This window comes from Notolabrus celidotus, chromosome 8 (assembly GCF_009762535.1).
Source record: "Notolabrus celidotus isolate fNotCel1 chromosome 8, fNotCel1.pri, whole genome shotgun sequence".
Classification (NCBI taxonomy): domain Eukaryota; kingdom Metazoa; phylum Chordata; class Actinopteri; order Labriformes; family Labridae; genus Notolabrus; species Notolabrus celidotus.
In genome coordinates this window covers 4041153-4069049 of record NC_048279.1, presented here as the reverse complement: position 1 = coordinate 4069049, position 27897 = coordinate 4041153, and the positions used below count along the sequence as shown (strand labels likewise).

Below are 27897 nucleotides of genomic sequence, written 5' to 3'. Positions count from 1 at the left end.
TGAGAGAATCATTCATTTAGTTCATGTTGTTTGACTCCCCAGGCACCAGCACCTCCATGACGTCACTGATGTGTAGAAAAAAGGAGAGCTACTATTGGTCAGGGATCGTCACGTGTCTTAGAGACTTGTATTGTGTTGACTCAGTTGAGCTCTGAATCTCAGCCAATCCTCTTTGAGGGACAGAGCAGTTTGATCTGAATTGAGCCAATATAAATAGAATCTCCTGAACCTCCACCCAACATCCATCTATCTAAGGTCAGTCTGACTAGAGCAAGATGCCTGAGACAGTGAAAGCACCCAAGAAGGGCTCTAAGAAAGCCGTGTCCAAGGCCACCAAGACCGGCAAGAAGAGGAGGAGGACCAGGAAAGAGAGCTATGCCATCTATGTGTACAAGGTCCTGAAGCAGGTCCACCCCGACACCGGGATCTCCTCCAAGGCTATGGGCATCATGAACTCCTTCGTGAGTGATATCTTTGAGCGCATCGCCGGTGAGGCCTCCCGTCTGGCTCACTACAACAAGCGCTCCACCATCACCTCCAGGGAGATCCAGACCGCCGTCCGCCTGCTGCTGCCCGGTGAGCTGGCCAAGCACGCTGTGTCTGAGGGCACCAAGGCTGTGACCAAATACACCAGCTCCAAGTAAAGCTGCTGTGAACTAGCAACCACAAAGGTCCTTTTCAGGGCCACCCACATCTCCCTTAAAGCGCTGAAGCCTTAGCTGTTACATTACACAAACATAATTACTTCTGATGAAATATCTACATTCTAAATATTTAATATCACCTATGGAGTGTTCTAACTAACCTAGTGACTATTGATCTGTGAAGACAGAATCAACTCTTATCATAGCGGCTTTCTTGTGTGATTACTTGTTGGTACTGTGAACTTGCTAACTGAGTTCTAATAAATCTCCATCTTTTAAATTGTCCACTCTTAAAGCACCAAATCGCAGGGAGCAGGAATGTCACAACAACACAGACCCACGGTCCCGCCAGAAGAAGCGCGGACACACAAACGTTTTCCTCGCGCGCTTAGTTACTGCAGGACTGCAGCTAACAAACTTCTATTCAGTCCCTTTATTCATACGTTGATAATACAGAACGAGGGGTTTTTGTCTAAGCACAGCTTTCATGATATGAAATATCATGTAGGCTAAATATGGACCGGGAGAAATCAGGGATTTTACGCATGCGCTCTACTATTCGGCCTTTATAGTTGTTGAAGCACTTGTGCAGAAGAAACAACTTTAGGGAAAACTGCTTTCAGTGCTAGTAAATCTGACACGTATGGGGTTAGTGTGAATATCTCATTTGATTGTTGGTGCTGGATACGTTGGCTAGACCTGGAAACCCTGCCTTAATGTTTGGTTTGTCAGGGCTTGTGTACGAGGATTTACGCGCAGATACTTCAGGTGATCAAGTTAACATGAAGGTGATCGAAGACTCATACAAACATCACTGACCCTGTCAGGCTGTATTTTGGAGTTTTATGAATAATGGACTATGCACAACGGTGGCAATTTCAATAAATCTGGAGGATCATTTCTGCCTCTACTGATTCAGTGGGTGGCTCTTAAAAGAGCCGTTGATGTTGTTGTTGTAGTAGTAGTAGTAGTAGTAGTAGTAGTAGTAGTGTTTAACCTCCGAAGCCGTAGAGAGTGCGGCCCTGTCTCTTGAGAGCATAAACCACATCCATGGCGGTCACAGTCTTTCTCTTGGCGTGCTCGGTGTAGGTGACGGCGTCACGGATGACGTTCTCCAAGAACACCTTGAGCACCCCGCGGGTCTCCTCGTAGATGAGACCGGAGATACGCTTCACTCCGCCACGACGAGCCAGACGGCGGATAGCGGGCTTGGTGATCCCCTGGATGTTATCACGAAGGACTTTACGGTGACGCTTGGCGCCTCCTTTACCGAGTCCCTTTCCTCCCTTTCCGCGTCCAGACATGTTGATCAATCGAAGTGGTTCGGTTGAAGTATATTGATTTTAGGCAAACGTGTGTGTTTAAAGCATGTCAGCGGACGTTTCTGAGGCACACAGCTCCTGGGAGGGATCTTTGTTTTCTGCTCTGGTTTAACTCCGCCTACACTCAAACCCAGTCACTGCTTTTTCTTCATGCTTTCATGTGACTTCACTTATAACTGCATTCTTCTATTCTAATTGTTCATCTGTTTTAAATTATATATTCTTTGTGGGAAGTCCAATCCACAAATCATAGGTGGGTTTCTTAATTGGCTTCACCGGCGTTAAAAACACAATCTTTAAAAACATGTTGCATACAACACAAGTTACACACAGCTGATTTCCTTTTTTCAGCCTCAACTTTCTGACTCAGTTATTTTCATCTTGTGGACATAATATCTTCAAAATGTCTAACACTTTATAAACTATCATTCTGAAACCTCTTGTACCACGTAGAGGACATTCTGTCCGTTTTATCAAAGTATCGTTTGTTCGAGTTTTCTTATCTCTATAACTTTTTTATGGGGAAAATAAACACAATGTAGTTGAAACATAAGCATTTACTGTGTTTTAATTTAAGCATTCAGTTGACATGTCTTATCTGAGGAGCTTTTTTTATCAAGCCAAAGCAGCTTTGGTAACAGTAACACAACATGGAGAATATAGATTCAGACAGTTTGGTTATTACGTTTATTTGAAGTGATTTAACTTGAGGTATTATCTGTACCCATGGTTATTCCCAAACCTCAGGTGTTGCACAGACTGCCCGGATTTAAACTGTGATTTATCACTGATATGGTTACATAAATGAACGATGAACTCTTGTACGTGTCCGACTTCACAAATAGGACGAGTCAATTCCTAGAAACTGATGCCGTTTATGTTAAGTGTATTTCTGAAACATGGATATAATGTTTGCAGATTGTGAGATTACCTCTTTAACTGCCGCCATGAAAAGGCTATGCATCATAAAGAGACTAATAATATAACCCAAATGTGTTTGTGTACTCTTATTGATATTCAGAACCTTTTCATTCTGATGTCTAGACAGAGGAACCTCTTAGTTTGAGTGAGTGGCTCTTAAAAGAGCCTTTGGTTTACAGGTTGATTCAGCAGAGGTGTTTACTTGGAGCTGGTGTACTTGGTCACAGCCTTGGTGCCCTCAGACACGGCGTGCTTGGCCAGCTCACCGGGCAGCAGCAGGCGGACGGCGGTCTGGATCTCCCTGGAGGTGATGGTGGAGCGCTTGTTGTAGTGAGCCAGACGGGAGGCCTCACCGGCGATGCGCTCAAAGATATCACTCACGAAGGAGTTCATGATGCCCATAGCCTTGGAGGAGATCCCGGTGTCGGGGTGGACCTGCTTCAGGACCTTGTACACGTAGATGGCGTAGCTCTCTTTCCTGGTCCTCCTTCTCTTCTTGCCGGTCTTGGTGGCCTTGGACACGGCTTTCTTAGAGCCCTTCTTGGGTGCTTTCACTGTCTCAGGCATCTTGCTCTAGTCAGATTGACCTTAGATAGATGGTTGGGTGGAGGTTCAGGAGATTCTATTTATATTGACTCAATTCAGATCAAACTGCTCTGTCCCTCAAAGAGGATTGGCTGAGATTCTGAGCTCAACTGAGTCAACACAACACAAGTCTCTAAGACACGTGACGATCCCTGACCAATAGTAGCTCTCCTTTTTTCTACACATCAGTGACGTCATGGAGATGATGGTGCCTGGGGAGTCAAACAACATGAACTAAATGAATGATTCTCTCATTTCCTCCTGGTAGTTGTCACAAAAAGTCAGTTTGAGTCTTGTGTGAGACAAACAGCTCTTAAAGTACTTGAACAACAAAGTGAGTGAAAAGAAGTGTAAAGGACATGTAAGTAAGGCGAGTCAGAGTGTGATACAGACACATGAGAAGATCAGTGCATTATCAGAATCAGAAAGAACTTTATTCACAATGTCCCTCAAGAATACAAAAAATTTGACTCAGGTATTTTTTGCGTACTCTCTGTACAAACATAAATAGACAGACACTAAAAATCAAGTACTAATAAAATATATACATATAAGTACAAAAAGAACGAGTGCAATAAGGAAACAATAGACAAACTTAACGTGTAATAGTGCAAAAAATAAGGTGGCTCTGTCCATGAGGTAGCTAGTTTATGACACAGTGTTAAGTGTTCATCAGTGTGACGGCCCGGGGGAAGAAACTGTTCTTGTGTCTGGATGTTTTTGCGTACAGAACTCTGTAACGCCGACCGGAGCGGAGGAGTTTGAAAAGTGAGTGTCCAGGGTGTGAGGGGTCTGCAGAGATGTTACTGGCCCGCTTCCTGGTCCTTGACCGGTACAAGTCCTGGATGGAGGGCAGGCTGACTCCAATGATCTTCTCTGCAGACTTTACTGTGTGCTGCAGTGTGCACCTGTCACGTTTGGAGGCAGAGGGAAACCAAACAGTGATGGAGAGAGACAGGACAGACTGGATGATGGAGGTGTAAAAGATGATGAGCAGTTCTCGGGACAGGTTGAACTTCCTGAGCTGTCTGAGGAATTACAGCCTCTGCTGTGCCTTCTTCCTAATGGAGTCTATGTGGGAGGTCCACTTCAGGTCCTGGGAGATAGTAGATCCCAGGAACCGGAAGTTGTCCACACTACACATTATATTATAGTTCAATATAGTTAGTTCAGTTATATTATAGTTCAGTCATGATGCACTTATCAGACAAGTGTAACTTTCTAACTAACAATGATATTTTATATTAAAACATGTTCTAAAAATGACTGAAGAGATATCCTCCAATATGAAGACAAAGAAGTGCACTGAGAGTGGATGAAAACAGAGCACACAGGATGAGTCCTCCATGTAGTCAGTGGTGATGAGGTCTGAATCTGAGAGGAGCTTCTGTAAAAACACAAAGACATATAATAATCATTCAATTCTTGAGATTCATTGTTCATATAGTTTGATGAATGATTCAATGTTCTAACAAAGGACATTAGTTTTAGTGTGGTCTGTGACCTTTGTTCATATTGTTTCATACTTCAGAAAGTTACGTCACTGCTCGATATAAACACTCCATGAGCCATGAGAAGACAAGGGATGAAAACACTTTCAGATTTCTGACAACTATGAACAAAAAGAAGAAGATAACAAGATTATCAAATAAAATGTTCCTTACAGTGTTCAACGTTTCAATTTCATTTAGCAGACGCTTTTGTCCAAAGAACCAGAATCAGCTGTATGGGTCGAGTGTACAAGCACATAGAAGAAATGTGACTCTGGGGAAGTTTGCTCTCTGTGTACAAACAATCAACATAAACAATATGATCATATGTTCAAGTCAACTTTAGACTTTGAACTGAGAGATAGGCCTAAAAGTGTAAGAGCTAATGTTGAGTTACTGACATGTTTTGATCATCACAGACTTATATAGTATCTAAACTTTGTGAGTCCACAGCAGCAGGTGTTTATGTTGGGCTTGTTTCATTCGCTACATCCTATGACAGTATTTCTCAATTACTAAAACACATTTCTTGACATCCACCATGCTTTTCTCAACACTATTAGCACAAAACCCAATTTTCCAACTAATAAGTTGTGTCTAACAGGTGAATGGTGCTTATGGTTTTGTCAAGAGAGTGACTGATTCATGGGTTCAGGCCGCCAAGGAATCTGGTTCAAACAACAGGGTTTAGTGTTTTAGCAATTGAGAAATACTGTACGACTTCAGTCATGTTCTGGTAGAGGAAATCATTCCTGCTCTCTTCCAAAGACTCATTTCATCCAATAAAGCTGTCAATCATGTATTAGTCTGTCAGTGTGATCAGTGTTTCAGACTCTTCTCAGCACTGACTTGGAGGGAAAATGGCTCCACATTAGGTTGTGTGCTTCTAACATTAGTCAGTGTGTTTATGAATGAATACTGCAGCAAAACCCATAAAATGCCATCAAAAGATCTTTGTTTGTGTTCGTACAGAGCAGAGGAACAGTTTGTGTCAATGATTGAAAGCAGAGGACATGTCCACAGAGACAGAGAGCAGCTCTGAGAGGAAGCCTGGACAAACTGCAGCACAGGCCTCAGTCCTCCTCAGTGTGTTTGCTGCGACCACAATAACTTGATTTGATGACAAACTCTTCATCAACACATGGATGTTTTTACTCTGAGGCTCTGAACAAACATGTGGAGCAGCGGGAGAAGCACTTTTCACCGAGCTCTGAAGCTTTTTCAATCCTTTTAGGAGAGAAATGAGAGAGAAAAGCCGCTGAGCAGTGCAGCTCACGGCAGTGAATCTGTGCGCTTTGGAGGCTCCACAAAGAAGGCGCAGCGAGCAGCAGAGCTCAACATGACTTCAGTCTGAAGAGACACAAGTCTACTATCTGCTCCTTCACTGTCAGCCTTCAGCACGGCTCCATCTTTTAGTTTGGACTCTTTTATCAGGGAGAGAAAACACAAGAGGCTCGGCTTTCAGACGGCCCAGAGGAGACCCGGTCTGGATTGAGTCTCTACGGTTCTCATGGTGCGCTTAAGAGCAGCGTATTGCTCATTGAGCTTTAACGTGTCAGTCACTCCGTGCTGTGAACGACTCTACGACTGAACTATGGCAGAACAAGCTCCAGCCCCAGCCGCCGCCCCGGCCAAGGCGGCCAAGAAGAAGGCTCCCAAGCCGAAGAAGACCGGCCCCAGCGTCAGCGAGCTCATCGTTACAGCTGTGGCCGCGTCCAAGGAGCGGAGCGGCGTGTCCGCGGCCGCCCTCAAGAAGGTCCTGGCTGCAGGAGGATACGATGTGGACAAGAACAAGGCCCGCGTCAAGACTGCTATTAAGAGTCTGGTGGCAAAGGGCACTCTGGTCCAGGTTAAGGGAACCGGGGCCTCCGGATCCTTCAAGATGAGCAAGAAGGTCGCAGAGAAGAAGCCGGCTAAGAAAGTCGCTCCTAAAGCCAAGAAACCTGCAGCGGCCAAGAAGCCCAAGGCAGCGGCAGCTAAGAAGCCAGTAGCAGCTAAGAAGTCCCCGAAGAAGGTCAAGAAACCCGCGGCGGCCAAGAAAGCAGCCAAGAGCCCCAAGAAGCCCACAAAGAGCCCTAAGAAGGCTACCAAGAGTCCAAAGAAGGCCACCAAGAGTCCCAAGAAGGTGGTCAAGAAGGCTCCTGCAGCCAAGAAAGCCCCCGCAAAGAAGGTTGCCAAGCCCAAAGTCAAGAAGGTAGCAGCAAAGAAGAAGTGAGCTGAGACCACCGAAGATTCACCTCAAAACTAAAGGCTCTTTTAAGAGCCACCCACATCTCACACTGAAGAGAGTCCTGTTCATTCATGTCACATTCAACACATTCAATCAATTACAGAGACATTCATTCTTATTCACTGAGCTCTATGTCACCTCGTAGGACATTTCAATCCAACTCCTTACATTCACAGCAGACAGGACAAACATTTCAAACATGTAACATCAACAGGCCTCAATCAATAAGTCCTGTTCAACAACAAAACCTTGTTCAGCAGCGTTCATATGATAGCACTCAATCCATCACTTCAACAACATGGCTGCTGGGAGCTTAGAATATACTAACACAAATACACAACACACTGCTCCCAGTGCTCCTCAACTGAGCACCATCATCCAAATACATTTATCACAAGCAGACTGAGCTGAACAAGCTGTTACTCAAATACATCATTTCAATAACAAGCACTGCTTTAACAAGCATGCTCTCTGTTTGGGTTTATAATGCAAGAGTCCCTGAAATATACCTGAAGTTGCTTCATGACACATCACTGATAGCAGCTTTGACAGACCAGTACCCTGTTAACTGGACACTTTCAGACAAATGTCTTTAGTTTTCACTGAAGGAGTATCTTTAGACATTCATAGAGACTAAACCAGGCTGCATTTGTGAGGATTGTTCTGTGTTTCACTGACACATTCAGCTGGAAGTCACCAGTTACCAGCACACTCTAAACTCAAGTACAGGTTGTTCTGAAAAGGTCCTGATCCCGTCTGGATTCTGAACAACTTCAGTCCATTGTTGGAAAATCCATTCTGACAACCGACCACACAACAATCAGATATTTGGATGCTTGAGTTTTATTTCAGTGTTTGAAGCTCGCTGACTCGTCTGGATGATAAAACGCTGCTTCTGTTGCCAAAATGCACAAGCCTATTTTAACTTAGCTCAACATGTGTTGTTGAAAACATTTGAATAATTCACCCTCTTCTTCTCGGGACCCTGAGAAGAGCGTCTTCTTTAAGTGAGTTTGTGGTTTACTCTCCCAGTCTATGAGGAAGTGTGACCGGAGGTTGTTTACCTCCTGACCACTGTTGGCACTGTGCCAGGTTTTGCCACTGGCATCTATATATACAGGTGCGAGTGATTGATCGCCCTCTCCTCCCGCTCCGGTCCACTTCCCGGTTTGGCTCGGCGTCTGTGGTGTGTGTGGTTTTGATCATCAGACCAGGATTGCGATCTGGTGCTGAATAATCACCTGCAGGTAACGCGCCTTTCCTTCCGTCTATCCATTGTGTGTGCGCTCTGTGCGTCTTTGTGACTTTACCGCCACCTGTTGCAGTGTGGCTGAGGATGACTGGATGTCGTGGTGGACAGGTTGCTCTACAGGAGCCTTTCCTTGTGTTTGGCATCTCGTGTCCTGAGGTAAGTGGCTCTTGCCTGCCTTGACTGTGTCCGTGGTTCCCTGCTGCAAACTGACTGTAGTTTTTGTTTTACTTCAGTTCATTGGAGCAGCAGGCCCTCACTCGGCTCTTCCTCCAGCCTTGGATTCAGCTGGCGCTGTTTGTTCAGACTGCAACTTCATGAACGATTCAGGATCGGAAAGAGGGGACATAGTGACTCTGATCCTTTGTACGAACTGTTAATCCTCCTGAACGTGAGGATATTGTTCGCGCTGTTACTCCCCGATCTGCCGGAGACGCAGGTGCGCGTCAGCAGCAGGGGCGTCTCAGCGCTCTGCGGACTCTGAAGCCCGGTCATCTCTTAATAGTGTATTGCTTCATGTTGGGTTGGTTGTTTGTTTCTTTTATATTGGTTTTGAGTTATTCATTTTCCTTTTCCTTAATTCAGGTATTTTTTGTTAACTGTTGTTTGTGGATATTTTGTTATATTCTTTATTTGCAGGAGTGTGGTTATTTTCATTGCTTTGTTTGTTTTCTTGATTGATTTGTTTGGATTTATTTGAGTTGGTTTAGTTACCTTTTATAATTGCTTTTGTTTTGGGTTGTTTGTATATTATATTGTCTCTTAAAAAGAACCATATCTTAAAATAAATCGAGTTTTCAAATTGTAACCTGCCTCTGCCCAGTAGTCCCTCGAACCTGTAGTTATTTCAGTTAGCAAGTTTAAATTTATGGTTAATATTTCCCGGGGGTGAAATTCCCCTGGGTGGCATTGCCGATTCACATAAAAGCCCGGTGCCTCACGTCACAGAAGTATCGTGCTGATATTCTTTGAAGCTGAGACTTTGAGAAATGAAGACAGAGTCAGATACGTCAGTCTGAAAACACCTTCTGCTTTTGTGAAGAGAACTTATCCAGGCGTAGATTTAGTAGATCACATGAAGCCACGTGTAAATTTACTTGAGTACTGTACTTAAGTAGCTTTTTTTGAGTTTCTGTACTTTACTTGAGTATTATTTTTGGGGAACATATTACTTTTACTCCACAACATTCAGAAGACAATTATTGTACTTTATACTCCACTACATTTCTATCAGTGCTCTAGTTACTCACTAATTTAGCTTTGAAGTCAGCTCATGAATGTCCTCCTCTTTTCTGAAATCTGATCCTAAGACAGTAAACTGTGTTTGTGTAGTTCTGTTTGTCTCAGTGGTTTAGTCCTACCTGTATATCAGACACAGAGCAGATTTCACTCAGATCAGGCAGTTCATGTAGAGGTGGTAATGATGGCTATAATTCTTCACCTGAGCACCCATGACCATATCTTCAGCCCGTGTTAGAGGTTTTTGAAATGAAGAATGATACTTATGTTTGAAATGTTCTTCCTGTTTCCCACTCTGCCCAAACAAACATTCACTGTCCAACCTGATAAGCGTGTTGAGCTACGTAACATTTGTTTAATTCCAGGTGAACATTTCAAACTAAGATGTCTGTTCTTGGAGTAACTTAGTTCCTGTTTTTTTTTTTATTCCATGGTATAGTGTTTAGAGATTTCAAGCAATGGTTTCTAAATAAACAATGTAACAGAATGAACTCCTATGTATTTTTTTACTGCATTTATGCATTTTGAAAATACAACGTTTTGAGATATTTTAAAAAGTACTTTGAATACTTTAGTAATTTGACAGAGCAACTTTCACAGATATTGGAGTAATATTTGACATGGAGTATCTATACTTTGACTTGAGTAATGAAGCTGAGTACTTTGTTCTCTACTCATTATAAACAGGTTCAGTGTGAGCATTGAACAAAGTGACACAACAAGCTTTGACAGCTTTCACTTCAGCACCTCGGACAGCGACGGTTGCTCGCTGGGAGCTCCACCTGTAGCTCACCTGCTTTCTGTCTCCTGCACGAAATGAACCAATGAACTGTGTGAACATACACATCACAGGAAGGTTACATGTGAACACAGTTACAACCAGGAAGCCTTGCATCTCTGTGCTGATCAATAAAACCATGAGTTAAACAAGAACTAATACACACCTGCACACACTCTGATCAGAGGTTAGTTGAATCTGAAGAGTTGATCAAAGTTTCTGATTCTGCTTCATGTTTGGATGTGAACTCTGAACCACTCTAAATACATTGTTACAGGACTACTGGTTATTTAATCAGTGATTTGAGCTTAAAACGATATTAATCTGCATGAGTGTCAATAACTAAGAGATCTCATGTTAGACAATTGTTGGCAGTATTTGAGCATCCATTGAGCTCGTGTTTGAGCAGATGGAGGCAAAACTGCTCCAGCTCTGTCGTGTTGTCATCTGAGCGATGAGAACAAGTCCATTCAAATACTTGTGACTGAATGCTGACCGAGACAGGATTCTTTTATAGACACACAGCTATAATAAGTTATTGTGTGTCAATCTAACCTTCACAAAGGGTTAAATTCTAAACAGGTCCAGTGTGAGCATTAAACAAAGTGACACAACAAGCTTTAGCAGCTTTCACTTCAGCACCTCGGACAGCGACGGTTACGCGCTGGGAGCTCCACATGTAGCTCGTCTGCTTTCTGTCTCCTGACGAGAACAAAATCATCTCACATAGTTGAGACTAAAGACTGATCGTGGCGTTATTCTTTTATAGACACACAGCTCCAATGTATCTATCATATATTCATCTTATAATTTGTCTAAAAAGGGGCGAGTGATGAAGCTCGGTGATTACGGTTTGATTGATTTGTGTGAAACTTTATGTGGAAATGATCTCTGTAGGTGTAGTGAGGTGGCTCTTAAAAGAGCCGTTGTTGTGTTGGTTGGAGCAGCAGCAGAAGACAGTTTATGCTCTCTCTCCACGGATGCGTCTGGCCAGCTGGATGTCTTTGGGCATGATGGTGACCCTCTTGGCATGGATGGCGCACAGGTTGGTGTCCTCGAAGAGACCCACGAGGTAAGCCTCGCTGGCCTCCTGCAGAGCCATGACGGCGGAGCTCTGGAAGCGCAGGTCGGTCTTGAAGTCTTGAGCGATCTCACGGACCAGGCGCTGGAAGGGCAGCTTGCGGATCAGCAGCTCGGTGGACTTCTGGTAACGACGGATCTCTCTCAGGGCCACGGTACCGGGCCTGTAACGATGAGGCTTCTTCACGCCTCCGGTAGCCGGTGCGCTCTTACGGGCTGCCTTGGTGGCCAGCTGCTTCCTGGGGGCTTTGCCTCCGGTGGACTTACGAGCGGTCTGCTTGGTTCTTGCCATTGTCTCTGCTTACTGTGAGCGGGAGAGTAATGTTGAAGACAGAGGAGGCGCGCTGCTCTTAAAGCGGAGGAGCAGCTGTGACACGGTGACGCTGATTCAGACCTCCTGCTCGTGATTGGTGAGAGGCCGCTCCTGGAGCCCAGCCCCGCCGCTGAGGGGGGAGCGAGCCCCCGCCTCAAGCTCCGCTGCTTATTGGAGAGAAATGCCTCCAGACTGTGAAGCGGGGCTGAGCGCGGACCGCCCTCTGCTGCTCTGCTGGAAGCCTCTTTTCTGGTTGGTGAGCCAGGAAAACGCGCGCGCTCCGTGGGTATATAACCTGGGTTTGGTCTATTGAGGACATTATGTCTCTGAGTCCAGACTCTAGAAACAACCCCAAAAATGAGTGGAAGAGGCAAAACCGGCGGAAAGGCCAGAGCAAAGGCAAAGACCCGCTCATCCCGTGCCGGGCTCCAGTTCCCGGTCGGTCGTGTCCACAGACTGCTGCGTAAAGGGAATTATGCCCAGCGTGTTGGTGCCGGTGCCCCCGTGTACCTGGCAGCTGTGCTGGAGTACCTGACCGCTGAGATCCTGGAGTTGGCTGGAAACGCTGCCCGTGACAACAAGAAGACTCGTATCATCCCCCGTCACCTGCAGCTGGCTGTCCGCAACGACGAGGAGCTCAACAAGCTGCTGGGCGGAGTGACCATCGCTCAGGGCGGCGTGCTGCCCAACATCCAGGCTGTCCTGCTGCCCAAGAAGACCGAGAAGGCCGCCAAGAAGTAAACACTTACCAAGGACTGCAAACAAACACAAAGGCTCTTTTAAGAGCCACCCACCATACACCTTAAAGAGCAGAGCTTCACTGATGTGAAAATGAGGGATTGATATAATAATGTTTACTCTGATACTTGATGCTTCTGCTAAGGACTTCTCTTCAATATAAATTAATCATCTGAAACTTTGTAATCTTTTATAAAATACGTACATGAAGGCTGGTGTAATACAAAGTGCTTAACACCCACAATGTGACTTCCCGAGTGGAACTGCGTCTGGAGGAGTCGCAGATCTTCTGACTCCGTGTTTGTGTCTTCCCAGGAGAATAACAGTCACAATGGCTTTTATTATTATTTTTTTCATTTAAAAATGAAATGGGGGGGAAAAAAAGAACACACTTTCCACTTGCTTCCCAAAAATAACATTACCTCAGTCAAACCAGATTTAGCTTTTCTCCTGAAAGGAGCTAAGCTACAACAAACTTCATAACATTGATATTATTGTAATCATGTTACATTTATATTGGGATCCAGGCTGAAAAGACGAGCTGTCTTGTCCGACAGCAACACAAATGAAACAAAGTATTTTGCATTGTCATCACTCCCTTTTCTCTCTGTCTCCCTATGCCTGTCTCTCTCTCTTTCTTCACTTTCATCTTACGTAAAACATGCAAAAAAAAAACAAAACCTGGTTACAACTAATTACATGAATGAAGGCTGTGTTGTGTTCAGGTGTCCCAGTGAGACATCACTGAAGTGACAGGAAGCCATATTTAATTTGATCATTTACACATAAAAGTGGATGTGCACTTACAACATGACAGAACACCGGTGCTCTCATGGCTGGACACAAAAATGCAGAAGAGCCCGTTTGAATGCCTTTGTAGTGCACATATAATATCATAAAATGTCCTCTCTGGTGACCTTTTAGTAGAAAACACAGTAAAAGTTGTCACAGGTGCCCGTCCAGTGGATAGGCTGTAAACAAAGTCATCTCTTGATGCTTTTCCAGTAAATAAAATGTTAGGACGTTCCTCCTCAGGTTCCCCTCCAGTGGTTTAAATGTTTAAAAAGCTCTCAGCTATCCTTTCAAAGGATAAAATGTGATGAAATGCATTACTTGAACTTTGACCTGATGATATATGTGTGTGAAGGTCTCACTACCTGCTGAAACTATCCAACAAGCTAAACAGAGAAATAAACTCCACGTCAAAGTTGCTGCCTTTGATGAAGTTTACTGAAGTTATCTTTCTTCTGTGAAACTGCAGTCTCCTTTCTTTGCATCACGGTGAAGGTACTTCAAAAATACACCACAAGGTGGAACTGTAACACAACAAATAAACAAGATGTGTTTTCTCCTTTCACAAAATTATATTTTTCACCTCAAATTGATGTATACATGTTCAACAAAATGCAGAGAAGTAAGTGTTAGATGCTCAAACCTCCCTGGAGTACAAACACTAGACTCTTCTCTGATTATCTGGGCCTCAGTATGCTGAAATGAACCCTAAACTGTGGTTATCAGAGTGTTGAAAAACTGCTCCAGTTCTGGAACCTCCAGGCGACCTTACAGGTTTTCAGTCCAACATATTTACTAGCTCTCCCTTTTAACAGGTTAGGGCCGCCGCTTCTATACAACTACCTTATGATCACAGAACACCAAGGAGAGAGAAAACTGAAGAGCTCACACAGTGGTCTTCAAAATGCTGTAAGAGGCAGATCTTTTAGTGCTTTGCTCCTCACATCACACAGGAGGAGCCCTTTTTGTTTGTTTGTCCTCAATGCTCCTCAAACAGACTGAGTACGTCCCTGCTCTTCATCATGCTCACTCAGTCTGTTAAAGACAAACCTCTAACTTGAATGGATGTGACATCAGCTGCTGTGACTGATGGTCATTGCTCCTCTCCTCCAGGTGGAGGCGCTGTAGGACAAACAAACACAGCTGCTCTGTGCAGGTGTGTATGGTAACAAGAAGCAGCAGAAGCAGTGCTGAAGCTGCAACATGTAGAAACATTGATGTTGAGCCTGTGTGTGTTTGTTTGTCAGTGTGCAGAGTGTAAAAAGACCGGGTCCCGCTGTATTACTCAGGCTGCACTACAGCGTCTATTCTCAGGCGCGATCCCACTACTGAGCGGCACGAGGGCTTTGACCTGCTCCGTCTCCGACCTGGGCCGGTGCACCCCTCCTTAGACGACCTGGTGGTCCCGGGCTCCCCCAGGAGCACCATATCGATACCGAACTTAGTGCGGACACCCGATCGACACAGTCCGCTGCAGCTCAGAGCTCCTGAGCTCAAACGATCCTCCAGCCTCAGCCTCCCGGTAGCTTGGATTACAGGCGCGCGCCACCGCACCCGGCGAGAGATTCTCTCATTCATAGAGGGTTTGTGGTTTTACGCACATGACGTCATCAGAGAGGACGCTCAGGCTGGAAATGTTATTGTTGTTTGATGTGTATATCTTGTTTTGGATAGATCTTAATGTTGAAGTAACAATTTGCTTCACATCTTAAGGCTCTCTGTTACTTAGATAATAAAAGTGAGACCACTGCAGATAAAGTTATTTGGGTATTTCTGTAAACCTGCCTTCTCTTGAATTTCTCACTTTTGTACGAATTCGATTCAAGTAAAATGAATACACATCACATGTTGTCATCAGTCACTTGGCCTATCCAGTACACAGCACAGAATCCAACCATGTAACCCAGCAGTGAACTTGAGATAAAGGTTTGTATCCTTTAACTTTATTAATGTATTGTTAATGTAAGGGACGTCAGTTATCATCAAAGAAAACGTGTTTATCTATCACTTTATTGCCTATTATTTCATCTACTATCATTTTCTTGGTATTAATTAACAGTTCATAACTACGTCAAAAAGGTTGCTCCATCCTTGACCCTTGCCCGGCGCATCACTTCACTGCTGCACGTCACCTGCTCATTATCTGCTCATTGAGGAGGAGAGGCCAGGCAAGCTATTGATGGGTGACATTGTACCGATTAATATCAAGTTTCTTTACAACCTGCAGTGGCAGACAAAGTACACAGCTTCCTTACTTAAGTCAAAGTATAGATACTCCAGGTCAAATATTACTTCAATACAAATGAAAGTTGCTCTGTCAAATTATAACTTGAGTTAAAGTCCTGGAGAACTTCCTTATTAAAGTACTGAAGTATTCAAAGTACTTTTGAAAATATCTCAAAACGTTGTATTTTCAAAATATATAAATGCAGTCAAGAATACATAGTAGTAGATTCTGTACAATATGTTTATTTAGAAACCGTTAGAGATGTGAGGTTCGCAAATGAGTCAGTCTTTTGAACGGCTCTTCTAAGTGAAGGATGAGAACCGATTCGCAGTTGTGAGCCGTTCATTTGGGAGCCGTTTTTCACGTGTCACCTGACCATGAGTCTTTCCTTCACACTTATTGTCTACACTTTGTTATTGTTTACATTGTTTTGATGTGGATTCGAGTCAAAGAGCTGAGCTACTGTTTGTAAAGTAGTTCAGGTGTAGAAACACCAGGTGGGGTTGTACAATTTTGCATTCACATTTTTATAATCCCTTCATTTTTATTCTAGTTATATTTACATCTTTTGTAGACATATATATTTATTTATTTGTATTTATTATGTTTATATATTTTTCTGTATTGTTAAAATGTTCTTGTGTGGAAAATATTACAGTAAAGTTGTTTTGCATGGAAGTTATCTGTAGCCTACATAGTTTATATAGTGCCACAAAGATGTTTAGGTGAAAGGAAATTCAAAATAGTGATCTCACTGTGGAAGCATGGGGATATGGCACCATCTTATGGAATGGAATGTTTTGGAATGGCCAAGCAAGAGTCCAGACCTGAATCCAGTTGAATATCTGCGGGGTGGTCTGAAGAGGGCTGTGCACAGGAGATGCCCTTACTATCTGATGGATTTGGAGAGTCCAGATGTGCCATGCTAATAGACTCCTGCAAAAAAATGGAGTGCTGTAATAAAATCAAAAGGTGCTTCAAAAAAGTATTTGTTAAAGGGTGTGTACACTTATACAACCACATTATTTATTTTTTTTATTTTTCATTCTTCATCCTAAAATATTTGAATATTATTTTCAATTGAATTGTTCATGTTATGGGTTACATTACAAGTGGAAAAAGTTCGGACATGATTTATCTTGCTCACGCTTTCTCAGGTTGGACAGTGAATGTTTGTATGTTTGGGCAGAGTGGGAAACAGGGAGAACATTCCAAACCATACATATCATGCTTCATCTCAAAAACCTCTAACACGGGCTGAAGATATGGTCATAGGTACTCAGGTGGAGAATTATAGCCATCATTACCACCTCTACATGAACTGCCTGATCTGAGTGAAATCTGCTCTGTGTTTGAACCACTGAGACAAACAGAACTACACAAACACAGTTTACTGTCTTAGGATCAGATTTCAGAAAAGAGAAGGACATTCATGAGCTGACTTCAAAGCTAAAGTAGTGAGTAACTAGAGCACTGATAGAAATGTAGTGGAGTAAAAAGTACAATAATTGTCTTCTAAATGTAGTGGAGTAAAAGTAATATGTTCCCCAAAAATAATAATCAAGTAAAGTACAGATACTCAAAAAATTTACTTAAGTACAGTACTTGAGTAAATTTATTCTGTTTACTGTCCAACACTGGACAACATCCATGTGAATGAAAACAACACAGTGTGGATGCAGCAATACAATAAGGGGGCTGGTAGGTTGTTTCTTAGGCTGAGTTATTTATTTTGTTCATATCTGTCAACACTTCAGAGTTTAGTCAGTATATTTTGACTTGCAGGATGTGGCATGACCTGTTTGTTTGTGTCTTTATGAATAGTCATGACAACTATCTATGGAAATAATTAGTTACAGTAAAACAGAATAGATACAATCGTTTTTGGTGAAACAAAATGATCTCGAGCAGATATTACATTTCTTTCTTGCTGTTGTCTAAATATTGAAATAATATTGGTCCAAACTGATGTAAGTTACTAGTAATAACAATACAACCATCACATAAACATACAGAAAGATAAAGAAATCCCTATATTTATTTTTGCTGTTGTGATGTTAGAGAATGCAATTATTAACTGGGTGAGGCAACAGTTTTTTTTTTGTTTATAAAATACCAATTGTTTTAAAAATGCTAATCTTTCTTCTACAGATGCAATTTATATATATATATAAATATATATAATATATATATACGAGCACCTCTCCCGGGCCTTTATCCCAGTGTCTGATACAAGAGAAGGCAGGTTTACAGAAATACCCAAATAACATTATCTGCAGTGGTCTCACTTTTATTATCTAAGTAACAGAGAGCCTTAAGATGTGAAGCAAAGTGTAACTTTAACATTAAGATCTATCCGAAACAACATATAAACACACAACATCAATAAAGCTCCCAGCCTGAGCGTCCTCTCTGATGACGTCACGTGCGTAAAACCACAAACCCTCTATGAATGAGAGAATCTCTCGCCGGGTGCGGTGGCGCGCGCCTGTAATCCAAGCTACCGGGAGGCTGAGGCTGGAGGATCGTTTGAGCTCAGGAGCTCTGAGCTGCAGCGGACTGTGTCGATCGGGTGTCCGCACTAAGTTCGGTATCGATATGGTGCTCCTGGGGGAGCCCGGGACCACCAGGTCGTCTAAGGAGGAGTGCACCGGCCCAGGTCGGAGACGGAGCAGGTCAAAGCCCTCGTGCCGCTCAGTAGTGGGATCGCGCCTGAGAATAGACGCTGTAGTGCAGCCTGAGTAATACAGCGGGACCCAGTCTTTTTACACTCTGCACACTGACAAACAAACACACACAGGCTCAACATCAATGTTTCTACATGTTACAACAGCTTCAGCACTGCTTCTGCTGCTTCTTGTTTCCATACACACCTGCACGGAGCAGCTGTGTTTGTTTGTCCTGCAGCGCCTCCACCTGGAGGAGAGGAGCAATGACCATCAGTCACAGCAGCTGATCTCACATCCATTCAAGTTAGAGGTTTGTCTTTAACAGACTGAGAGAGCATGATGAAGAGCAGGGACGTACTCAGTCTGTTTGAGGAGCATTGAGGACAAACAAACAAAAAGGGCTTCTCCTGTGTGATGTGAGGAGCAGAGCACTAAAAGATCTGCCTCTTACAGCATTTTGAAGACCACTGTGTGAGCTCTTCAGTTTTCTCTCTCCTTGGTGTTCTGTGATCATAAGGTAGTTGTATAGAAGCGGCGGCCCTAACCTGTTAAAAGGGAGAGCTATAGTAAATATGTTGGACTGAAAACCTGTAATTTCGCCTGTAGGTTCCAGAACTGGAGCCGTTTTTCAACACTCTGATAACCACAGTTTAGGGTTCATTTCAGCATACTGAGGCCCAGATAATCAGAGAAGAGGCTGGGGTTGGTACAGGGAGGTCTGAGCATCTAACACTTACTTCTCTGCATTTTTTTGAACATTTATACGTCAATTTGAGGTGAAAATGTAATTTTGTGAAAGGAGAACACACATCTGGTTTATTTGTGATAAATGATATTTTATGTGCACTACAAAGGCATTCAAACAGGCTCTTCTACTGTGTTTTGCCCAGCCATGAGAGCACCGGTGTTCTGTCCTGTTGTTAGTGCACATCTACTTTTATGTGTAAATGATCAAATGAAATATGGCTTCCTGTCACTTCAGTGATGTCTCACTGGGACACCTGAACACAACACAGCCTTCCTTCATGTAATCAGTGAGACCTGTGCACATCTTAAGGAGACAAGTCAAACTGTCAGTGGTGAGGCAATAATCTGTTTTTGTCATGAGAGGAAAAGCTTTATGTCAGAAATATACATTAATCTAATACCTGATTGGTGTCTTCAGGCTTCATTGATAAGTTCAACTGAGTGTCATCAGCATAACAATGAAAATGTATGGAGTATTTCCTCATGATGCTACCTAGAGGAAGCATATAAATAATGTGAAAATAATTGGTCCAAGCTCTGATCCTTGTGGAACTCCATGACTAACCCTGGTGTGCTCAGAGGACTTTTCATTAACGTGTACCAACTGAGATCGATCTGTCAGATACGACTTAAGCCGAGCTAAAGCGGTTCCTGTAATGTCGATTAGTGGCTCTAATCTTTGGTGATCAGCCTTAAATGGAAGCCAATTAATGTGTCACTAAATGCAACAAGTTTTTTTTGCGGACTACGATTTCTCAGACTTTAACTCTCTCTATGATAAAACGTAAACCAGATTAATAACTGATCAAGTAGAAAATATTTCCATCATCTTAATGTTGTTTGACTTTCTGAAGATTTTTTGTTTGTGACTCAGAAAAAATAAGACACAAAACTCAGGAGTGATACTGTGTTATAATATGTTTATGAACGTTCTCAATATTTCATTTGTAATACTTGTGTGTTGTGGTTTTGTTTTTTGCATGTTTTACGTAAGATGAAAGTGAAGTAAGAGAGAGGCGGACAGGCATAGGGAGACAGAGAGAAATGGGAGTGATGCCAATGCAAAATACTTTGTTTCATTTGTGTTGCTGACGGACAAGACAGCTCGTATTTTCAGCTTCCTGTTGGTACTTAGTAAGAAGAGTGAAAATGGAGATCCTGGATCCCAACATAAATGATGGAATATTAATATTATCAATAATATGAAGTTGTTTATTGTAGCTTAGCTCCTTGCCATAGAAGAAGAGCTAATTCTGGTTTGATATGGTGTTATTTTTTGGGAAGCAAGTGTCAAGTGTGTTAACACTTGAGCTTGAAATAATAATAATTCCAAGCCATTGTGACTGTTCTCTACCTCCAGAAGGGTCCAGAAGATCTGCGACTAGTTCCACTAGGAAATCACATTGTGGGTGTTAAGCAGTTTGTATTACACCAGGCCTCGTGTGCGTATTTTATGATAATGATAATGATGAAGTTTCAGATAATTGATTTATATTGGAAAAATTATGCATTAAGGTGGTTTTCTGTGATGAATATTTATTTTTCCTGTTCTGAATCCTGAGTTAAAAAGCCTTTATGAGATGCATCAAGTAATCAGAGTAAACAATATAATATCAGTTTCTCTTTTTTACATCAGTGAAGCTCTGCTCTTTAAGGTGTATGGTGGGTGGCTCTTAAAAGAGCCTTTGTGTTTGTTTGCAGTCCTTGGTAAGTGTTTACTTCTTGGCGGCCTTCTCAGTCTTCTTGGGCAGCAGGACAGCCTGGATGTTGGGCAGCACGCCGCCCTGAGCGATGGTCACTCCGCCCAGCAGCTTGTTGAGCTCCTCGTCGTTGCGGACAGCCAGCTGCAGGTGACGGGGGATGATACGAGTCTTCTTGTTGTCGCGGGCAGCGTTTCCAGCCAACTCCAGGATCTCAGCGGTCAGGTACTCCAGCACAGCTGCCAGGTACACGGGGGCACCGGCACCAACACGCTGGGCATAGTTCCCTTTGCGCAGCAGTCTGTGGACACGACCGACCGGGAACTGGAGCCCGGCACGGGATGAGCGGGTCTTTGCCTTTGCTCTGGCCTTTCCGCCGGTTTTGCCTCTTCCACTCATTATTAGGTTGTTTCTAGAGTCTGGACTCAGAGAAATAATGTTCTTCATAGACCAAACCCAGGATATATACCCACGGAGCGCGCGCGTTTTCCTGGCTCACCAACCAGAAAAGAGGCTTCCAGCAGAGCAGCAGAGGGCGGTCCGCGCTCAGCCCCGCTTCACAGTCTGGAGGCTTTCTCTCCAATAAGCAGCGGAGCTTGAGGCGGGGGCTCACTCCCCCCTCTGCGGCGGGGCTGGGCTCCAGGAGCGGCCTCTCACCAATCACAAGCCGGAGGTCTGAAGCAGCGTCACCGTGTCACAGCTGCTCCTCCGCTTTAAGAGCAGCGCGCCTCCTCTTTCTTCAACATTTTTCTCCCGCTCACAGTAAGCAGAGACAATGGCAAGAACCAAGCAGACCGCCCGTAAGTCCACCGGAGGCAAAGCTCCCAGGAAGCAGCTGGCCACCAAGGCAGCCCGTAAGAGCGCACCGGCTACCGGAGGCGTGAAGAAGCCTCATCGTTACAGGCCCGGTACCGTGGCCCTGAGAGAGATCCGTCGTTACCAGAAGTCCACCGAGCTGCTCATCCGCAAGCTGCCTTTCCAGCGCCTGGTCCGTGAGATCGCTCAGGACTTCAAGACCGACCTGCGCTTCCAGAGCTCCGCCGTGATGGCTCTGCAGGAGGCCAGCGAGGCTTACCTCGTGGGTCTCTTCGAGGACACCAACCTGTGCGCCATCCATGCCAAGAGGGTCACTATCATGCCCAAAGACATCCAGCTGGCCAGACGCATCCGTGGAGAGAGAGCATAAACTGTCTTCTGCTGCTCCGACCACACATCAACGGCTCTTTTAAGAGCCACCTCACTACACCTACAGAGATCATTTCCACATCATGTTACATCACCTTTACAGTCAACGATTCAGCACACATTTGAAAAAGTTTCACACAAATCAATCAAACCGTAATCATCGAGCTTCATCACTGGCCCCTTTTTAGACAAATTATAAGATGAATATATAATAGATACATTGGAGCTGCGTGTCTATAAAAGAAAAACGCCACGATCAGTCTTTAGTCTCAACTATGTGAGATGATTTTGTTCTCTTGTCAGGAGACAGAAAGCAGACGAGCTACATGTGGAGCTCCCAGCGCGTAACCGTCGCTGTCCGAGGTGCTGAAGTGAAAGCTGCTAAAGCTTGTTGTGTCACTTTGTTTAATGCTCACACTGAACCTGTTTAGAATGTAACCCTTTGTGAAGGTTAGATTGACACACAATAACTTAGAAAAACAGGGTGTGTGACAGGAAGTAGTTTTACATCGACCTTGAGCTCACTATCAGCACCAACGTCAAAGTTTAATTTGCAGCAACAAGGTGACAGCCCAACATCTGACATCAAAGACCCTGAAACATCATGAACACGTGGCTTCATGTGATCTATTAAATCTACGCCTGGAGGAGTTCTCTTCACAAAAGCAGAAGGTGTTTTCAGACTGACGTATCTGACTCTGTCCTCATTTCTCAAATGCTCTCTGTCAGAGTATTACAGAATGAGCAGCAGAAGTAAACAGGTGACAACCCTGGCACTCCTTTTTGATCATGACAGTGAAAGAGAGGAGGGCGTGTCTAAACATGAATATCATCTTGTGGTCAATTCTGAGTCTGATGATTCTGATTATGAACCAAATGAGGAAACAGCTATTCATTTTCCTCCAGGCAAGACATTCACATCTAAAAATAGGGAAATACAGTGATCTCCAACCCCAAATATATATGTCAGGCAAAAAATTATAAAGACAGAGCCACCAGGATAGCAGGGACTCCTGTAACAGACATCCAGTCAGCTTTTGAGCTGGTCATGGTAAATGGTAAATGTTTAATAGACTTGTACTTATACATCTCTTTGTAGTCTTCTGACCCCACAAAGCTCCTTTACACTACTCGTCACATTCACCCATTCATACCACATTCACTCACTGATGGTAGAGGCTGCTATAGTAAGGGACCACATGGTTGGCAGGCATATTGGAATGTGCCTGCAGGAGCTGGGGTCGAAGAGAGAACAGCTGGCAGCCATTAGGACAGTGAGGGACAAGTGGGTAGATCAACTTCCACTTGTCTTTAACCCAGGCCCTAATGTCACAGTGGATGAGAGGCTAGAGGCATTCAGAGGTTCCTTCCATTTTAGGCAATATATGCCCTCCAAACCAGCTAAATACAGCATTAAATGGTCTGTATCACACTCTGACTCACCTTACTTTTACATGTCCATTAAACTTATTTTCACTCACTTTGTTGTTCAAGTACTTTAAGAGCTGTTTGTCTCGCACAAGACTCAAACTGACTTTTTGTGACAACTACCAGGAGGAAATGAGAGAATCCTTCATTTAGTTCATGTTGTTTGACTCTCCAGGCACCATCACCACCATGACGTCACTGATGTGTAGAAAAAAGGAAAGCTACTATTGGTCAGGGATCGTCACGTGTCTCAGATACTTGTATTGTGTTGACTCGGTTGAGCTCTGAATTTCAGCCAATCCTCTTTGAGGGACAGTGCAGTTTGCTCTGAATTGAGTCAGCATAAATAGAATCTCCTGAACCTCCACCCAACCATCTATCTAAGGTCAGTCTGATTTGAGCAAGATGCCTGAGACAGTGAAAGCACCCAAGAAGGGATCTAAGAAAGCCGTGTCCAAGGCCACTAAGACCGGCAAGAAGAGGAGGAGGACCAGGAAAGAGAGCTATGCTATCTACGTGTACAAGGTCCTGAAGCAGGTCCACCCCGACACCGGAATCTCCTCCAAGGCAATGGGTATCATGAACTCCTTCGTGAGTGACATCTTTGAGCGCATCGCCGGTGAGGCCTCCCGTCTGGCTCACTACAACAAGCGCTCCACCATCACCTCCAGGGAGATCCAGACCGCCGTCCGCCTGCTGCTGCCCGGTGAACTGGCCAAGCACGCCGTGTCTGAGGGCACCAAGGCTGTGACCAAGTACACCAGCTCCAAGTAAACACCTCTGCTGCATCAACCAGTAAACCAAAGGCTCTTTTAAGAGCCACTCACTCAAACTAAGAGGTTCCTTTGTCTGGACATCAGAATGAAATGGTTCGGAGTATAAATAAGAGTACACTGAAACTCATTCAGGCAGTTAAAATGGGTAGTCTGACTCAAAGAATTGGCTTATCTTAACTGCCAAGTCAGACACACGTTCCAGAGTTCATCGTTGAATGTATGTAACTTTATTAGTGATAAATCACGGTCTTCGCAGTTTAACTCAGGGTAGTCTGTGCAACACCTCTGAGGTTTGGGAATAACCACGGGTACAGATAATACCTCAAGTTAAATCACTACAAATAAACGTAATAACCAAACTGTCTGAATCTTTATTCTCCACTCTGCCCCTCTATCCCCTCATCATTTCAAAGCACAAAGCCTGAGCCTCCATACACAAACAGAGGTAGTTTGTATTCTGCCCTATACATGACACCATGAATTATATATTAAAAAAATCAACCACAAAGGAGAGAATAAAAAAGTATATTAAGGGATATTGTTACTAAAGCTGCTTTGGCTTGATAAAAAAGCTCCTCAGATAAGACATGTCAACTGAATGCTTAAATAAAAACACAGTAAATGCTTATGTTTCAACTACATTGTGTCTATTTTCCCCATAAAAAGTTATAGAGATAATGAAACTCGAACAAACGATACTTTGATAAAACGGACAGAATGTCCTCTAGATGGTACAAGAGGTTTCAGAATGATAGTTTATAAAGTGTTAGACATTTTGAAGATATTATGTCCACAAGATGAAAATAACTGAGTCAGAAAGTTGAAGCTGAAAAAAGGAAATCAGCTGTGTGTAACTTGTGTTGTATGCAACATGTTTTTAAAGATTGTGTTTTTAACGCCGGTGAAGCCAATTAAGAAACCCACCTATGATTTGTGGATTGTACTTCCCACACAGAATATATCATTTAAAACAGATTAACAATTAAAATAGGAGAATGCAGTTATCAGTGAAGTAACATGAAAGCATGAAGACAAAGCAGTGGCTGGGTTTGAGTGTAGGCGGAGTTAAACCAGAGCAGAAAACAAAGATCCCTCCCAGGAGCTGTGTGCCTCAGAAACGTCCGCTGACATGCTTTAAAGACACACGTTTGTCTAAAAACTTTACACTTCAACCGAACCACTTCGATTGATCAACATGTCTGGACGCGGAAAGGGAGGAAAGGGACTCGGTAAAGGAGGCGCCAAGCGTCACCGTAAAGTCCTCCGTGATAACATCCAGGGGATCACCAAGCCCGCTATCCGCCGTCTCGCTCGCCGTGGCGGAGTGAAGCGTATCTCTGGTCTCATCTACGAGGAGACCCGCGGGGTGCTCAAGGTGTTCCTGGAGAACGTCATCCGTGACGCCGTCACCTACACCGAGCACGCCAAGAGAAAGACTGTGACCGCCATGGATGTGGTTTATGCTCTCAAGAGACAGGGCCGCACTCTCTACGGCTTCGGAGGTTAAACAGGACCACACACCAACGACCACAACAAACGGCTCTTTTAAGAGCCACCCACTACAACTACCGAGATATTTCTACTACATGTGTACGATGATATGTGTGTTTAAAGATCAGAATGATCAAGGAAACATAACACATTATAGAAACTGATGTTTATTTAAATGATCCAATTTGTCACGCGGTAGGTTCGTATATTTATTATAGCATTAAGTAAATCAAATTGTCTGTTAAAGGGCAGCTACACCATACTGCTATTCTATTACACTAGTTGTTTCATGGCCAAATAAAGTGCGATATTCAAATCCAAACCCCTTTAAATTACCAGTACAGCAGCACTGAAAGCAGTTTTACCCAAAAGGCTGAACAGCATAGTGCATTGGAAGAATCAGATTTGTTTTCTTCTTCGGACCATGAATGAATGTCAGTAAAATGGACAGAAACTCCTTGATGCTGCAGTGTAAACGTATCCATAAAACGAATCAGGTGTAAACAGACTATGAACTGTATTTCTACAGCAGCAGTGACTGATGTTCGTTCAGGCGGGTTGCGTCTGTGTGCGCGCGCCTGCTGGCGGCACCGTCTGTTTTCACATGAAGATTTGGTTTGATTTTGAGCATCAACAAAGTGATATATGCTCTAGTTATCGACTCATTGTAATATATAGGACAACATGTAGATATAATAAATATCCATGTTTATAAGAGTGTTCTGTAACTTCTGGGACTTCTCTGTCAGTGAGATGGTGGCCCTGAAAAAGGACATTTCAAGTTAGAATAAAACGCGTTGTGGCAAGAAAATGATGAACTACGTAGAGGAGATGACAGAACACATGACCATCCTTTCATACTAAAATATACATCAGTTAATTTATAATAGGACGTTTAATGCGTGTATTACTCATGTGTTTAAATGATGCTGGATCTTACATATTATATCCATATTCAAGCCTATGTATATGGATGGGCTTGAACCATTCCAATGAAAGTGTTGTTGATACATGAACACAATATTTGATGTGATGTATGCTCGTTATATATTTTGACTTATTTTATAAAATATAAGTAACCATGTTTATCAGAGTATTCTGTAACTTGTGGGGATTGAGCTCAGTCAGTGTGATGGTGGCCCAGTTAGAAGAAGGACTTCCTTCTAATTATTTGTTTTAATTATGAACTAGCTAGAGGAGAGATGAGAACACATGACCATCCTTTCATACTAAAAATACATTAGATAAAGTACAGGACTTGCATGTATTTTTCATGTTTCAGGTTAAATGATGATTGATCTTTCATATTACATCCGCACAAATGAAATTAAATGTAGGCTATATAGGAGTTCAATCACTCCCATGAAAGTGCACTAAATAATTAGGAAAAAAAAGTAAAACATCAACCCTCTGGGATGATACATGGACATTGAATTAAACCAATATAAGAAATATAAGAACCTACCGCATGACAAATTGGATCATGTTGACTTACATAAATCAATATGAGTTTATATGTTATGTTTCCTTGATCATGCTGATCTTTAAACACACATATCATCATAAACATATAGTAGAGTTATCTCGGTAATTGCATTTTAACGTTAGTTAGAATGCGCGTATATAGTGTATTGTGTTTCTTTGTTCATTGTGATATTTTCCACACATATCATTGTACAAACATTGTAGAAATATCTCGGTAGTTGTAGTGGGTGGCTCTTAAAAGAGCCGTTTGTTGTGGTTGTTGATGTGTGGTCCTGTTTAACCTCCGAAGCCGTAGAGAGTGCGGCCCTGTCTCTTGAGAGCATAAACCACATCCATGGCGGTCACAGTCTTTCTCTTGGCGTGCTCGGTGTAGGTGACGGCGTCACGGATGACGTTCTCCAGGAACACCTTGAGCACCCCGCGGGTCTCCTCGTAGATGAGACCGGAGATACGCTTCACTCCGCCACGGCGAGCCAGACGGCGGATAGCGGGCTTGGTGATCCCCTGGATGTTATCACGGAGGACTTTACGGTGACGCTTGGCGCCTCCTTTACCGAGTCCCTTTCCTCCTTTTCCTCTTCCACTCATGTTTACAAGTTAAGTTTACCAAACAACCGAATGAGGAGAAAAGGCGGGATTGCAGCTTCATATTAAGGCACTGAGGACCTCTGAGGGGACATGAGGGGGAGGGGGTCTTCTTCTTCTTCTTCTTCTTCTTCTTCTTCTTCTTCCAGAGATAATAACTTCTAAGAGTATCAGCGCCCTCTACAGAACAGAAGCTCGAATCGGGGACAGCATGTCTCCTGTA

The 27897-nt window shown here is 43.4% G+C and overlaps 9 protein-coding genes and 2 long non-coding RNA genes across 12 annotated transcripts; 7 read left to right on the top strand and 4 right to left on the bottom strand.

The window, feature by feature from the left end:
• Positions 1-217: 217 nt before the first annotated feature.
• On the top strand, positions 218-24154 carry LOC117817119 (histone H2B 1/2-like). 2 transcript variants are annotated; one of them, XM_034689607.1, is made up of 2 exons: positions 218-614; positions 24082-24154. In XM_034689607.1, the coding sequence occupies exons 1-2, from the start codon at positions 276-278 to the stop codon at positions 24109-24111; spliced, it is 369 nt and encodes a 122-aa protein (XP_034545498.1). In that variant the 5' UTR covers positions 218-275; the 3' UTR covers positions 24112-24154. The 2 variants fall into 2 exon arrangements, with proteins under 2 accessions (XP_034545498.1, XP_034545499.1); XM_034689608.1 differs by having other exon boundaries at positions 218-625; positions 24093-24146.
• Positions 1637-27721, bottom strand: LOC117817136. The gene is made up of 4 exons (XM_034689623.1): positions 27380-27721; positions 16931-16954; positions 11492-11838; positions 1637-1954 (listed from the first exon to the last, which is right to left on the bottom strand). Exons 1-4 carry the CDS (start codon positions 27675-27677, stop codon positions 1637-1639), a joined length of 987 nt encoding a protein of 328 aa, XP_034545514.1. The 5' UTR covers positions 27678-27721.
• On the bottom strand, positions 2519-3473 carry LOC117817122 (histone H2B 1/2-like). The gene has a single exon (XM_034689610.1). The coding sequence runs from the start codon at positions 3452-3454 to the stop codon at positions 3086-3088; it is 369 nt and encodes a 122-aa protein (XP_034545501.1). The 5' UTR covers positions 3455-3473; the 3' UTR covers positions 2519-3085.
• On the bottom strand, positions 3888-8319 carry LOC117817143. The gene is made up of 2 exons (XR_004632090.1): positions 8160-8319; positions 3888-4859 (listed from the first exon to the last, which is right to left on the bottom strand). It is a non-coding gene; the product is annotated as an uncharacterized LOC117817143 (long non-coding RNA).
• LOC117817092 (histone H1-like) lies at positions 6514-7230 on the top strand. Its single transcript, XM_034689584.1, has one exon. The coding sequence runs from the start codon at positions 6557-6559 to the stop codon at positions 7175-7177; it is 621 nt and encodes a 206-aa protein (XP_034545475.1). The 5' UTR covers positions 6514-6556; the 3' UTR covers positions 7178-7230.
• LOC117817137 lies at positions 8312-9249 on the top strand. The gene is made up of 3 exons (XR_004632084.1): positions 8312-8439; positions 8518-8600; positions 8678-9249. It is a non-coding gene; the product is annotated as an uncharacterized LOC117817137 (long non-coding RNA).
• On the top strand, positions 12163-12642 carry LOC117817111 (histone H2A). The gene has a single exon (XM_034689600.1). It carries the CDS (start codon positions 12209-12211, stop codon positions 12590-12592), a length of 384 nt encoding a protein of 127 aa, XP_034545491.1. The 5' UTR covers positions 12163-12208; the 3' UTR covers positions 12593-12642.
• On the bottom strand, positions 20549-21157 carry LOC117817099 (histone H2A). Its single transcript, XM_034689589.1, has one exon. It carries the CDS (start codon positions 21121-21123, stop codon positions 20740-20742), a length of 384 nt encoding a protein of 127 aa, XP_034545480.1. The 5' UTR covers positions 21124-21157; the 3' UTR covers positions 20549-20739.
• LOC117817107 (histone H3) lies at positions 21486-21961 on the top strand. The gene has a single exon (XM_034689597.1). The coding sequence runs from the start codon at positions 21500-21502 to the stop codon at positions 21908-21910; it is 411 nt and encodes a 136-aa protein (XP_034545488.1). The 5' UTR covers positions 21486-21499; the 3' UTR covers positions 21911-21961.
• On the top strand, positions 23728-24160 carry LOC117817118 (histone H2B 1/2-like). The gene has a single exon (XM_034689606.1). The coding sequence runs from the start codon at positions 23743-23745 to the stop codon at positions 24109-24111; it is 369 nt and encodes a 122-aa protein (XP_034545497.1). The 5' UTR covers positions 23728-23742; the 3' UTR covers positions 24112-24160.
• On the top strand, positions 25262-25720 carry LOC117817131 (histone H4). The gene has a single exon (XM_034689618.1). The coding sequence runs from the start codon at positions 25309-25311 to the stop codon at positions 25618-25620; it is 312 nt and encodes a 103-aa protein (XP_034545509.1). The 5' UTR covers positions 25262-25308; the 3' UTR covers positions 25621-25720.
• Positions 27722-27897: the final 176 nt, after the last annotated feature.